This window comes from Clinocottus analis, unplaced genomic scaffold, assembly GCF_023055335.1.
Source record: "Clinocottus analis isolate CAN_PGR_092001 unplaced genomic scaffold, fCliAna1.0.p SCAF_6, whole genome shotgun sequence".
NCBI lineage: Eukaryota > Metazoa > Chordata > Actinopteri > Perciformes > Cottidae > Clinocottus > Clinocottus analis.
The window spans coordinates 1,610,533-1,624,018 of NW_027176218.1; the positions used below are offsets into that span (position 1 = coordinate 1,610,533).

The 13,486-nt window shown below is 44.6% G+C and overlaps 1 protein-coding gene across 1 annotated transcript in view; it reads left to right on the forward strand.

Annotated features, from left to right (window-relative positions):
* LOC137803978 (metabotropic glutamate receptor 8-like) overlaps positions 1 to 13,486 on the forward strand; it is a 70,465-nt gene that overhangs the window by 21,965 nt on the left and 35,014 nt on the right. The window contains exons 4-6 of the mRNA XM_068602888.1: positions 9,751 to 9,886; positions 10,556 to 10,710; positions 11,475 to 11,612. Coding sequence (XP_068458989.1) covers positions 9,751 to 9,886; positions 10,556 to 10,710; positions 11,475 to 11,612 — 429 coding nt within the window. The remainder of the gene's footprint in view (positions 1 to 9,750; positions 9,887 to 10,555; positions 10,711 to 11,474; positions 11,613 to 13,486) is intronic.

Here is a 13,486-nt window from a genome sequence, read left to right on the forward strand (position 1 = left end):
TTTAGATTTTTCATCAAAAATCTATTGTTCTTTTTTTTCAGAATTTTTTTTTGAGAATTTTTTTTTGAGATTTTTTATAGAGAAATTTTTTTCAGAATTTTCTTCAGAATTTTTTTTTCGTGAATTTTTTTTCGTGATTTCTTTTTAGTGTTTTTGGGGAAATTTGTTTTTGAATGTTTTTTTGGAAATGTTTTTCAGATTTTTTTTTTTTTTCATCGAAACACTCTTTGCTTCATATTTGTGGCGAGGAACTTTTAAATCATCGTCTTTTGATTTAATTCAAGCATTTTTTTCTTTCCAACGGAAGGGTTCGGCACAAACGATGTGTTCAAGGACCGTAGGAAAGATGAAAATCTGACGATAAGGATGTTTTTTTTGTTTACAGCGTCCGGCTTTGACGAACAGTGAAGTTGTGGTGACTTTATATGTGTGAACGTTATTACGTGGTCAGATTACATACATTTTTACATCCACGCATATCATTTGCTCTCTGTATTCAACCCTTCCATAGTAATTTAGGATGTGAAGGAAGGTTCGAGGGTTGAATTGAAGGCCAAAATCCATAAAAACTGAATCCCATGGTGAACCACATGAGACCTTTTGTGAATGTATCGCACGCGACGAGAGGAACGGTTGAGCTGTCTGGAGCGCCGCCTTTCCTTTGCCAAACTTTTGGTTTGCTACGACAGAAAAAACACCCGTTTCTCTGCAGTTACAAAGAGCGAGAAACAAATGTCACCGTCCGAATGTGGACGCTCTCTGCTTCCTCGCCGCGACGCGTTCACCTGCCGCTGTGACCCGAGCGTAAACGGCAGCAGGAGCCGTAATCGTGACAAATGGCTGCGATGGAGGCGTTAAAAAACAAGCTTCAGATTCATAACGAGACCAGCTGTGGCTCTTCTGTGGGATCAACGAACACACGCACGCGCGCGCACGCACGCACGCACACACACACACACACACACACACACAGACGAAGATGTATTTATATGAACAGGACTGAGGCGTCTCCATGATCAGAGGTTGCATTGATTGGAGCTGATTGGCTGCTAATGAGGAGATTGAGGGAAAGCATTTCTTTCTTGAACAGGCAAGTTATCTTTATTAAGTTATCTTCTGACTCATTAAAAAACAACAACAACAACAACAACAACATGTATTTAAGCTCCTGCTGTGAGACGCCTCGTCGTGTCACAGCGATAATTAGCCTGGTAAGTGTTTCTCATCACAGCTGTTGTTCCCTTAAAGGGAAACTACACTCAGTCTGTTAACAGGTGGTGTGTGTGTGTGTGTGTGTGTGTGTGTGTGTGTGTGTCTATATATATATATATATATATAGACACACACACATATATAGTTGTAATATAATATAATAATAATAGTAATATTCTGGAGGTGTGAAGTGAGAAAGAAGTGGTACCTCTGTAGCTCACTGATCATCTCTGACTTACTCCTTTAACACATCTCTGTCAGCTGTCGAGTTGCATTGTGGGTAATGTAGGAACAAAGAAGAATGTGTGGATATCTTGTACGCTGCCACGTTGAGGGGTTAATGAGCACTTTTTAGTGTATTTGTACTCATCATTTAGATAATACTACTTTTATTTAAAGGAACAGCGTGTAGGATTTAGTGCCATCTAGTGGCGAGGTCGCAGATTGCATCCAACTGAACGCCCCTCTGCTCCGTCCTCCCTTTATAACCGCGTACAGAACTACGGTGGCCTTCAGGGAACTTTAAAAAAAAAAGAAAGGTAAAACTCTCTGTTGGCGTCACATCTACATTTCTTCTTAATGTCGAGCGGTTCCTCCAGCTGGACGCGGCCGCTTCTCACCTCCTCTTCTTCACCTCCTCTTCTTCACCTTCTCTTCTTCACTCTCGACGCCGATGAAGATCAGCTGACTCTGACGGTTCATAACCATCCAGAACTCTGCGACAGCTGCGTGAACATTAAAAGTCTCAGAGCTACAACCTTGTGTTCCCTCTCGCGTCTCTGTAATGAACCCAGTTGGGCCGACTTGTGAGTGTCTGTTTCCAGCAGGCCGAGCCGAGCAGGGCCGAGCCGGGCCGAGCCGCTCTGTGCCAGCTGGCAGAGGAATAGTCAATGACCTCATTGGCAGGCAGAATCTGTTCCAGATTAAAGGGCCATTTACATAATATCACTGGGAAAAGTCTTCTTCTTCTTCTTCTTCTTCTTCTTCTTCTTCTTCTTCATCATCATCTCTCGGTCGCCCCCCCCATCACACTTCACCAGCACCATCAAAATGTCTTTAAGTAATCATTTCCTCGGCTTGGTAATCCTATTAACCACAGATTAAATATCTTTTCTTGTCCGTTTGCCTTTGAAGTCTTTGAACTCTCTGCCATCAGCTGCTCGATTTTTTTTTTCTTTTCTCACCCCTCTGTGAAGTCTGAACTCCTGAAAAGCCTCGACCTCCTCCTCGCTCAGCTGATACGGATGCTTTCACCTGTTCATCAGAGAATAGAGAGATCAGAGATCAGAGAATGATGACACAGATCACACAGCTGGAGACCATGTCCACGCCCGTGTTGCCCTGCTGGGCAACGCCTGCTGGGCAACGCGGGGTCACTGTGGCCTCATGGGGGAAAACACCTCTTTCATGAGCTGTGGACGCTTTCACTTTGACGTTTGATGCTGATCCATTGATCTATTATACACACACACATATATCCATATATGGTTTGTGGACATCTGGATATACTCTTCTGACACCATAAGTCTGGTTGTATAGAAGTCGATGCTTCATGTGTTAAAGCTGCATTCTCTCTCCTGACCACCAGGGGTCGACTCCTCAGAACATCAAGAATCAGGAAAGTACAATTTCTTCAATAAGTTAAAGTACAAAGTGCCACCGCGCTACCTTCCTTATTCAAGTTGTACTCGAGCAAGATGTGTTTTTAGTTTGCGACGGAAGATGTGGAGACTTTCAGCAAAAGAAACATTATTTGATTCGTATCGCTTGGTTTTGTATGAATATCTCTCGCATGAATTCTTAAATAAAAATAAAAAAATCCCACTATGAATTTCAAAATGTTCCCAGTTTTTTCGGACATTTGTGAAAATACATTTTTCTCGAAGTAGTTTGTTCTTGAACTCCTGAGACAAAACCTCCCAAACGTGAGGGCTTTGTTTTATCCTCCAGGGTCGTTGGCGTTCGATTGGCCGCCGCCAAACGGACGCGCGAGTGTTTTATTTGGTGTGAGTCGAAGGCGAGATGCTTTTCACCACGAATGATTCATCTCGCTCTGGTATCTTTGTTCCCGGGGGGAGTAAAAAAAAAGGTGGAGGGATCCCTCGCCATGAAATATTCATCCACTCCTCGGGCTGAATGCAGAGCAGAAAGGAGAGGAACCGAATAATAGAATAAAATGCTGCTCTCCAAAACAACATTTAAATAAATAAATCCGAGATTTGGAAGGAGATGGAATAATGGACGACCGGGACGAGGCCGGAACGGCTCCATAATGAAACGGTCAAATTGAAGAAAAAAAACCCAACAGAGACAAAGTGAGGCGAGATAGGGAGTGTCAAGAGGGAGAAAGAAAGAAAGAAAGAAAGAAGTGGAGGGATGAAGACGTACAGGAGGAGAAAGATGGAAGAGGATGAGGAGCGGAGAGAAAGAAGAGAAAGTAAAGCAGATTATCTCCTGCAGGCTTTCACACTTCTTCTTCTGAGGGAAGATACGAAACGTCATCACATCCTCCATTTAATCTGCTGCACACACACACACACACACACACACACACACACACACACACACACACACAAACGACTGAAAACTGTTTGAATGAGGAGCATTGGCTTCCGAAAGAAGAAGAAGAAGAAGAAGAAGAAGAAGAAGAAGAAGAAGAAGAAGAAGAAGAAGAAGAAGAAGAAGAAGAAGAAGAAGAAGTCACTTTGTCTTAGTTTGTGTTAGTCTCTTTACATTCCTCTTTCAAAGGGTCCTCAGGTGAGTCGGAGGGGTCGCGGGTTGAGTAACGGGAGAAGAAAGAAGTCAAAACAACATTCCGCTACACACATTTGTTTTCAGTTTTTAGACATTCTCTTTCATCTTTTATCTCGTTGGGCCTCAAACAGTTGTGCAAATGAAACAATCAGATAAGTTCAGAGTGGAAATCTCTTTGGTGGAACAGCTAACAATTTACTGTCTAGACATCTGAGATGTGAGAAGGAGCCGCAACGAGAAACTGCTTTGTGTCAGAAATATAAACAAAACAAAAAGGCAAAAAGGCTGGAAACTTTCTGCTCTCTTGCACCAAAGCTTTATTCGACTCAACACGATTACAGAAAGAAATACCAGATTTTCATGAAACTTGGTGGGAGGGTGAACAGTAGCTCAAGAAACACCTCTGTAAAATTTGGAGCGGATCCGAATCACGAGGCCGATACAAGCAGTATTTATCTCCACTGGAACCAGCTTTGACCACCAAAGACTTCTATACAACCAGGGGAGTCGCCCCCTGGTGGTCAGGAGAGAGAATGCAGCTTTAACACAAGAAACATAGACTTCTATACAACCAGAGGAGTTGCCCCTTGGTGGTCAGGAGAGAGAATGCAGCTTTAACACAGGAAACATAGACTTCTATACAACCAAAGGAGCCGCCACCCGGTGGTCAGGAGATAGAATGCAGCTTTAAAACATAAAGCATACACTTCTATACAACCAGATCTTAGCTTAGCACAAAGACTGGAAGCAGATGGAAACTTCTAGCCTAGCTCCCAAAATTTTCGGAAAAAATTTAAACAAACTTCTCACCTCACTGAGTCTGTTTAATTTGCAGGTTAGTTAAGACACACCTGATGAAATACTGAGAGTGTTTTTCATTCGGCGTATTGTTTTGTTGCGGCGTGATGTGGCTCATTATTATGAAGATATGAAGTATTTTTAAATCAACAAAAAGACGGAAAACCAGATGGTCCCAAAGCACATTTTCATCTGTTTTTCTGAACAGAACTGTTGAGAGAGGCGGAGAGAAAAAGGAAACCTTTGTTTCAATGTGTCTCTGGTTGCGTCCTCTTCTTTGTTAATAAAAGCTCGGGATAATTGGCGCACTCTGGGTTTCCTGCAGTTGATGATGTATTCAGCTGCCTCCTCCCTCGCTCCGAGGACTCGGATAAAGAAAGAAGGAAAGAAAAGGATCCACAATGTGATCCCTGTTCCCCACTCGTCACTTCAACTGCACGCCACAACAACAAAAAAGGTTGTAGATTATTCTGAATTATAATTTGCTGTCATTGAAATCCCACAAAGGCGTCACGGGAGACGTTTTCAATTTCGCTCCAGAAACCTACAGACCAATAATTTGATGATTGGCTTGAAGTTTTAATTTGAAGGGCTCTGCATCCATTTTGGGTCAACAGTGTTTGGAGAGAAACACTTTGTATTGAAGCAGCAGCCGGAAATATTGGGTTCACGTTCAACCAGGCGGCAAATCCTCTGGTTGTATAGAAGTAAGTGCTTCATGTTTTAGAGCTGCATTCTCTCTTCTGACCACTAGGGGGCAACTTCTCTGGTTGTATAGAAGTTTAGGTTTCATTTTTTAGAGCTGCATTCTCTCTTCTGAGCACCATGGGGCGACTCCTCTGGTTGTATAGAAGTCTATGCTTTATGTGTTAAAGCTGCATTCTCTCTCCTGACCACCAGGGGCAACTCCTCTGGTTGTATAGAAGTCTACACTTTATGTGTTAAATGTATTCTCTCTCCTGACCACCAGGGGGCAACTCCTTTGGTTGTATAGAAGTATATGCTTCATGTTTTAGAGCTGCATTCTCTCTTCTGACCACTAGGGGGCAACTTCTCTGGTTGTATAGAAGTCTAGGTTTCATTTTTTAGAGCTGCGTTCTCTCTTCTGAGCACCAGGGGGCAACTCCTCTGGTTGTATAGATGTCTATGCTTCATGTGTGAAATGCATCTTGAACACATGAAGCATGGACTTCTATACAACCAGAGGAGTCGCCCCCACTGATGGTCAGCAGAGAGATTGCAGCTTTAACACATGAAGCAAAGACTTCTATACAACCAGGTTCAGGTTGACTGTTGCTCTTCAACGGGGACCTTCGCTCGTTTCATCTCACTTTCAACTCGAGGCCGCGTGCGCGTTACCCAGGAAACCTTTCACGGCCGGGCGGTCGGCGGCTCAAAGGCGAGGAGTGAAAGAGGCGAGCGGCCGCTTACGTCGTGTTCATTGTCCGTCGCTCCGACTGTTTGGAGGAAGGAGGGTAAAGGAGGGGTCACACGCCGACAAACACTCGCTGCCACGGTGAACCGTTAATTTAAAGGTCAGCGTGAAAGGTTTTGCCAGAGGTTATATGAGCGTTAATGATTGCTGTTATTACCTATAATTCCATTACACGCGTGCCTTTGAACGCTTCGTTTGGTCCGCATGTGAGTTCGGCCGCTCCCGCTGTGAGACTTTACTGAGTGAAATTGCATTATTGCCTCTCTCTCTGGTCCTGTGTCCCTCCGATACGCTTCATTTGAAGCCGTTTCATTTAATCAGTGCTGCAGCAGAGCAAAGGAAACCCTGTTTACTCTACAAGGGAAACCCTGTTTACTAGACAGGGAAACCCTGTTTACTCTACAAGGGAAACCCCGTTTACTAAACAGAGGGAAACCTTTTTTACAGTAAATGGGTTTTTGGGCCATGACTCAAGAATTCAAATTATATTTATGACAATTTCTCCCGAATGATTGAACATCTAAAATGATGATATTTTGGAAAGATATGGATTCAAACTGTAACTTTAGAGCTTAAATACCTTGACAGATTGAGACTTTTACATCCAAAACGTAAAAAAAAAAGTAATTATGAATTGAGATGCTTTTTTTAAAAGTAAAACAACCTCACGGAACATTAAACACATACATGAAAAGGTTTGTTTTCTCCTCAAATGTGACGGTGTACTGCTTTTCTTTGGAAAATTTTAAAAAAGTGAATTTATTTGTACTCATTTCCATTTATTCTTCATTGGACGAGTCAAGCATGGTGTCACTATTTCGGAACTCTTACAAACAAACAATCAGTACGATTCTCCGCGTCTGCGTTTGACTTGTCCAAAAAGAGTCCTGTGTGCATTCAACCAGCCGATGGAGGTTATTAAACAAGAACCAGCTGCAGGAGAACATAATGTCTCGGCTCCGTTTCCCTTTTATTGTGAAATCGAGCCGAAGTTCTAACACATTAACGTCAAACACCTCCAACTCTTCAATTATCTTTTCATTCTTTAAAAAAAGGATGCTAAAGGATCAGCTTCAGGTGATAAGACTCTTTTTATTTTATATATATATATATATATATATATATATATATATATATATATATATATAGGAATTCAAGTTGAATGCAGCAGCTTTTGGCCGAGATGTTCCCTGAAGAGCTTAAAGTAAACCCTCAGCCAGGGATTTCCTTATCTGTGCCCACATTATTATTATGTGTGTGTGTGTGTGTGTGTGTGTGTGTGTGTGTGTGTGTGTGTGTCTGCCTGCGTTGGACTGTAAGTTGCACAGGACAACATCTCATGTCGGGTCTGCTCACTGATTATTTTCCACTTTGTGGCCCCCAAACTTAATTCGGCGGCTCATTAAAATCGCGCCGCAGCGCGTTCATCTTTTTTATTTCCAACATTTATCTGCGGCGGTTCCCTCGGGAGGCTCCGGAGAGCCTCTCGCACACAGACTCATGTGTTTCTTGTCGGTTATGAAATATATAATAGTACAGAACATTTTGCAGGATCGTCTCATATTGACATCAGTTCTTATCCCATCGCCCCTCGAATGCAGGCTGGCCAATCGCAGCGTAGCACCTGTTGAGCTAACGTTAGCGAATCATTAACTAGTTATTACACTGTGAGCTGTAGTTTTATCTTCTATCTTTTATCATAAAAATGACAGCCGTTGGAGGGGCGGGGCTTAGTGAAGGTTCAATTATGAACCTCCCTTTCCCATTCAGATTATGAATGCAAAATATTTTCAACACATAACCTTTAACAATAAATCATATTTAAAATTATTAGCATTATTTTTTAAATTGTTTTACGAGGTAATTAACTTGAGCTCTGCCTTCAAACCTCCTGCATTAATGATTCATACTATGCCGAATGCATTAGTTATAATTGAATAGTTATAATTGAATACTATAATATTCTATATCCTTCTCATGTCGGTGAAAATGAAAATTAGAGAAACAGAACAGGTAGAAAAGCCTGAACTCTAAGAAATGTAATTTGTATGAAATATTCAAACACACGTGAGTTGAATTTGAAATAAAAAGTCAAATGAAGTTGAATGAAGAGAGGAACAACCTCTCTCTCTCTCTCTCTCTCTCTCTCTCTCTCTCTCTCTCTCTCTCTCTCTCTCTCTCTCTCTCTACCTCTCTACCTCTCGATATACGTAATCCCAAACCCTTCGTTTGGCTCCAATCTGGCGGCCTGATGGGCCGGCACGATGACTTCAGATTGGAATCAATTTCACTCCGAGAGTCTGAATGAAGCCGCGCGGGAGAGCGAGAGGGCTCCGATGGGGATGAAGGCGGCCGAGTCTTAAATGGTTTTATCTCCATCTTTCCCCCAACCCTGAAGCCCACAGGGAGACTCCTCCGGGTCGTGGTGCTCGGCTGATGACCCCGAACATTTAGGTTCACCTGCTGGACAGAAACTCAACCCGCTGAGCCCGAGCCCCTTTTTTATGATCTCACGGACGTGAGAAGTGTTTTAGTTTCTAAACTAAAACTCTGCTTTCACCTCATCCGCAGTTCTGATGTAATCCATTTAAAGTGCTAAAGTACTGTGACCCTTGTGAGAGGATATGTGACCGTTTGCATGAAAAAAGAAAGATCTGAACCGAAAAATCACGTTTTTTGGACTGAAAATGCTTGAACACATGTCGACGCTTGTGATTATTATTCCCTTGAGACCTTTAATGCTTAATGCTGCGTGAAGTTATTGTTAGCGCTGCATGAAGGTTTCACTAGTACTGGATGAAGGTATCGTTAGCGCTGTGTGAACATATCGTTAGCGCTGTGTGAAGTTATCGTTAGCGCTGCATGAAGGTTTCACTAGTGCTGGATGAAGGTATCGTTAGCGCTGTGTGAACATATCGTTAGCGCTGTGTGAACATATCGTTAGCGCTGTGTGAACATATCGTTAGCGCTGTGTGAAGGATTCGTTAGCACTGTGTCAACATACCTTTAATGCTGTGTGAAGGTATCGTTAGCGCTGTGTGAACATATCGTTAGCGCTGTGTGAAGTTATCGTTAGCGCTGCGTGAAGGTAGCGTTAGCACTGTGTCAACATACCTTGAATGCTGTGTGAAGGTTTCACTAGTCAGGGATGAAGGTATTGTTAGCACTTTGTGAACATACCGTTAGCGCTGTGTGAAGGTATCGTTAGCGCTGCATTAACATACTGTTAGCGCTGTGTGAAGGTATCGTTAGCGCTGCATTAACATACTGTTAGCGCTGTGTGAAGGTATCGTTAGCGCTGCGTGAACATACCGTTAGCGCTGTGTGAAGGTATCGTTAGCGTGAATGTAGCGTTACTTGTAAATCAACGCGCTGCATATCGATGCTCAGGCTGTCGTAGCTATTCCTGTGTCGGAGCTCCTTTTCCAACGCGAGCTCTGATTGGTCCAACATACGGTGCGACTCCGTGATTGGCTGATGTGACACGTCTCTTGAAAGGCTAATCCTTAAATGTTGCGTCCTCAAACATTCAGCCTGTCTCTGTCTCTCAGGCGGAGTTTGCATCGCTCAGTCGCTGAAGGTTCCTCGAGAGCCGAGACCTGGCGAGTTCGACAAGCTCGTCCTGCGTCTGATGGAGACGCCCAACGCCCGCGCAGTCATCATGTTTGCCAACGAGGACGACATCCGGTACCTCCTTTCCTTCCCCTCTATCTCCTCCTTTCCTTTCATCTATATCTCCTTCTTTCCTTCCTCTCTATCTCCTCCTTTCCTTCCTCTCTATCGCCTCCTTTCCTTTCATCTCTATCTCCTCCTTTCCTTTTTATCTCAATCTCCTCCTATCGTTCCTCTCTATATCCTCCTTCCTTCCTTTCTATCTCCTCCTTTCCTTTCCTTTCATCTATATCTCCTCCTTTGTCTTCTGAAGCACACTTCCACCCGTTTTCCTTCAGTTTATCTGGAATGAGTCTAAATATAACACACACACACACACACACACACACACACACACACACACACACACACACTCAGTTCACACTAGTATAAAAACAGATTAAGATAACAAGCTTCCAATTATCTGAGTGAGCTGAGAGCCACACACACACACACACACACACACACACACACACACACACACACACACACACACACACACACGGGGTATCAGTGTATAAGCTGATGTTAATCTAAAGCTATGAACACACACAGGGAGAAATCATCCATTTCCTCATCTCCTCGTCTCCTTGTCTCCTCTCAGGGTTGAGGATGGAAGTAAAGAAGTGTTCTAATCCTTGAAGTACAAATAACCTCACCTGTCTCACCTGTCTCACCTGTCTCACCTGTCTCACCTGTGATCAGGCGCATCCTGGACGCGGCAAAGCGCAACAACCTGACGGGTCACTTCCTGTGGGTGGGCTCTGACAGTTGGGGCTCTAAGATCTCCCCGGTGGTCCAGCAGGAGCGCGTTGCCGAGGGCGCCGTCACCATCCTGCCCAAGAGGGCGTCGGTGGACGGTGAGACACACACACACACACAGACACACACAGACACACACACACACGCACACACACACACAGACACAGGCACACACACACACACACACACACAGATACACACACACACAAATACACACACAATCACACACAGATACACACGCACACAGATACACACACAATCACACACACATAGACACACACACGGAGATACACACAGACACATGCGCATACACAGATGCAAACACACACACACAGACAAGCACACATACACACAAACAGACACACACGCACATACAAATACACATACACACACACAAACAGACACATACACACAGACACACACACACGTGCACACAGACAGAGAGAGAAACACACACAAAAACAGACACACACATAAAAACATACAGAGACACACACACACACACAGACACACGTTGTGAGACACACAAACAGACACACACACACAAAAACATAAAAACACACACACACAGACACACACAGACGCACGCATGCGCCCACATACACACACACAGAAATGCACACACAGACATAAACAGACACGCAGACACACGCACGTGCACACACACACACAAAGAGAAACACACACAAAACGGACACACATACACACACAGACATGCACACACACAAACACACACACAGACACAAAGAGAGACACATGCTGTGAGACACACAAACAGACATGCGCCCACACACACACACACACACACACACACACACACACACACACACGCCCTCGTCTTCCTGACTCTTCCCCTCCGCAGCGTTCGATCGCTACTTCAAGAGCCGCTCGCTCTCCAACAACCGGAGGAACGTCTGGTTCGCCGAGTTCTGGGAGGAGAACTTCGTCTGCAAGCTGGGGATGCACGGCAAGAGGCCCGGCAGCCCCAAGAAGTGCACCGGTAGGCTGCTCCCTTCTTCTTTCCTCTCTCTCTCTCTCTCTCTCTCTCTCTCTCTCTCTCTCTCTCTCTCTCTCTCTCTCTCTCTCTCCTTCGTTCAACCGTCAAAGTGTGTTTGGCCTTTAAAGCCCTTTGAGGCCGATTTGTGATCTCAGGCTATAAAATAAAACTCACTCGACTAAGAAAGTTAAGTGTTTACTCTCTTACACACACACACACACACAGACACAGACACACACACACACACACACACACACACACACACACACACACACACACACACACACACCCTCTGATCTCCTCCCTGAGGCGGGCGACCAGAATCCCATCACTGAACTCTCGGCCTGCAGTCAACAGCCTCCAGGTCCAGAGCGCTGCGCTCGGGTTAAAGTTTTGAGTCGCTGACTCGGCGGTTCTGAGGCTGAGAGACGCTTCAGGGCAGAAACAGGAAGTAAACAGGAAGTAAACAGGAAGTCAACACGGTTTCTTTATGCGCTGCAAATTCAGGTCCTCAACTCAGGGCCTCTACTCAAGTATTACGTAGTAAGTCTGTGCTTCATGTGTTAAAGCTGCATTCTCTCTCCTGACCACTAGTGAGCGACTCCTCTGGTTGTATAGAAGTCTATGCTTCATGTGTTGAAGCTGCATTGTCTCTCCTGACCACCAGGGGGCGACTTCTCTGGTTGTATAGAAGTCTATGCTTCATGTTAAAGCTGCGTTCTCTCTCCTGACCACCAGGGGGCGACTCCTCTGGTTGTATAGAAGTCTGTATAAATGACTTTTGACATCCTCCGTCGGTCAACAATGAACAAGAAGACGTGTTCGTCAAGATGCAGGAGGCTGCCTCTGACGAGAGCTGCAGGTTAACCTTTTTAAAAACCCGCCAGGGGGCCCAGACCGAGCGATTGTTATATAAAACTGCAACTCATAGCTTGTTTTATAAAAAAAAGCCCAAAACTGAATAAGTAATATACAAGTGAAATATATGGTTTGATACAAGAGAAAATTCAAATGTCACAGTTGTGCCCTGATGCAAATGTTGGACTCTTCACCTGAATGTTCTCTGTTCTCAACCCTCTGTAACTTTGTTCTGCTTCACTTTATCAAAGTCAAGCTTTGCAGAGAGAATGTTCACATGTTGAATGTTCACATACTGAATGTTCACATGTTGAACGGTTACATTCATGGTTACATGTGACACAAAAAGTCTTTCTTTAATGTTTTAAAATTATTGTATAAGCACCGATATCGGGAAAAACCCGAACGATCCCCATCCCTATACGGCTCCCTGCAGAGTCCCTCGCTGCTTCCTGCAGAGTCCCTCGCTGCTTCCTGCAGAGTCCCTGCAGCGGCGTGTAATCCTCCCGATTCAGGACGACTTTCCTTTTGTGGAACGACAAGCCGCCAACGAGGGCCGAAATCCTTTCACACACAAACATGTCCGACACACGGAAACGGGATTTGCAGGAACTTTGTTGGGGCGAAGGCAGGAAGCGAGAGAAGCGGAACGACGGCGTCGGCGTTTTTTTCCCCCCGAGAGCCGTCGCTCCGTCCCAGAATGCCGAGCGGCTTTGATCGGTCCGCAGCCTCCGGGATCTGCAGCCGAGTCATCACACAAACAGACAAACCGCCGAGTCAGCGGGTCAGCGTCTACCTGCGTGTGTGTGTGTGTTGTGCAGACGTCGTTGCGGCTTTAGTTCAGAGCTGTAGAGATGTGAGCGCGGCTCCGATGGCTGATTATTTAAACTTAAAGTGAACGTAGAGACGTCACGGTCTAAGAATGGTGTTCAAAGTCAAGAGGAGTCACTGAAGTCGTGGTGGCGAAACATTTCCAAAGCCTTGAGTTCGGCATTTTGTCCGTCGCCATCTCGGTTCAT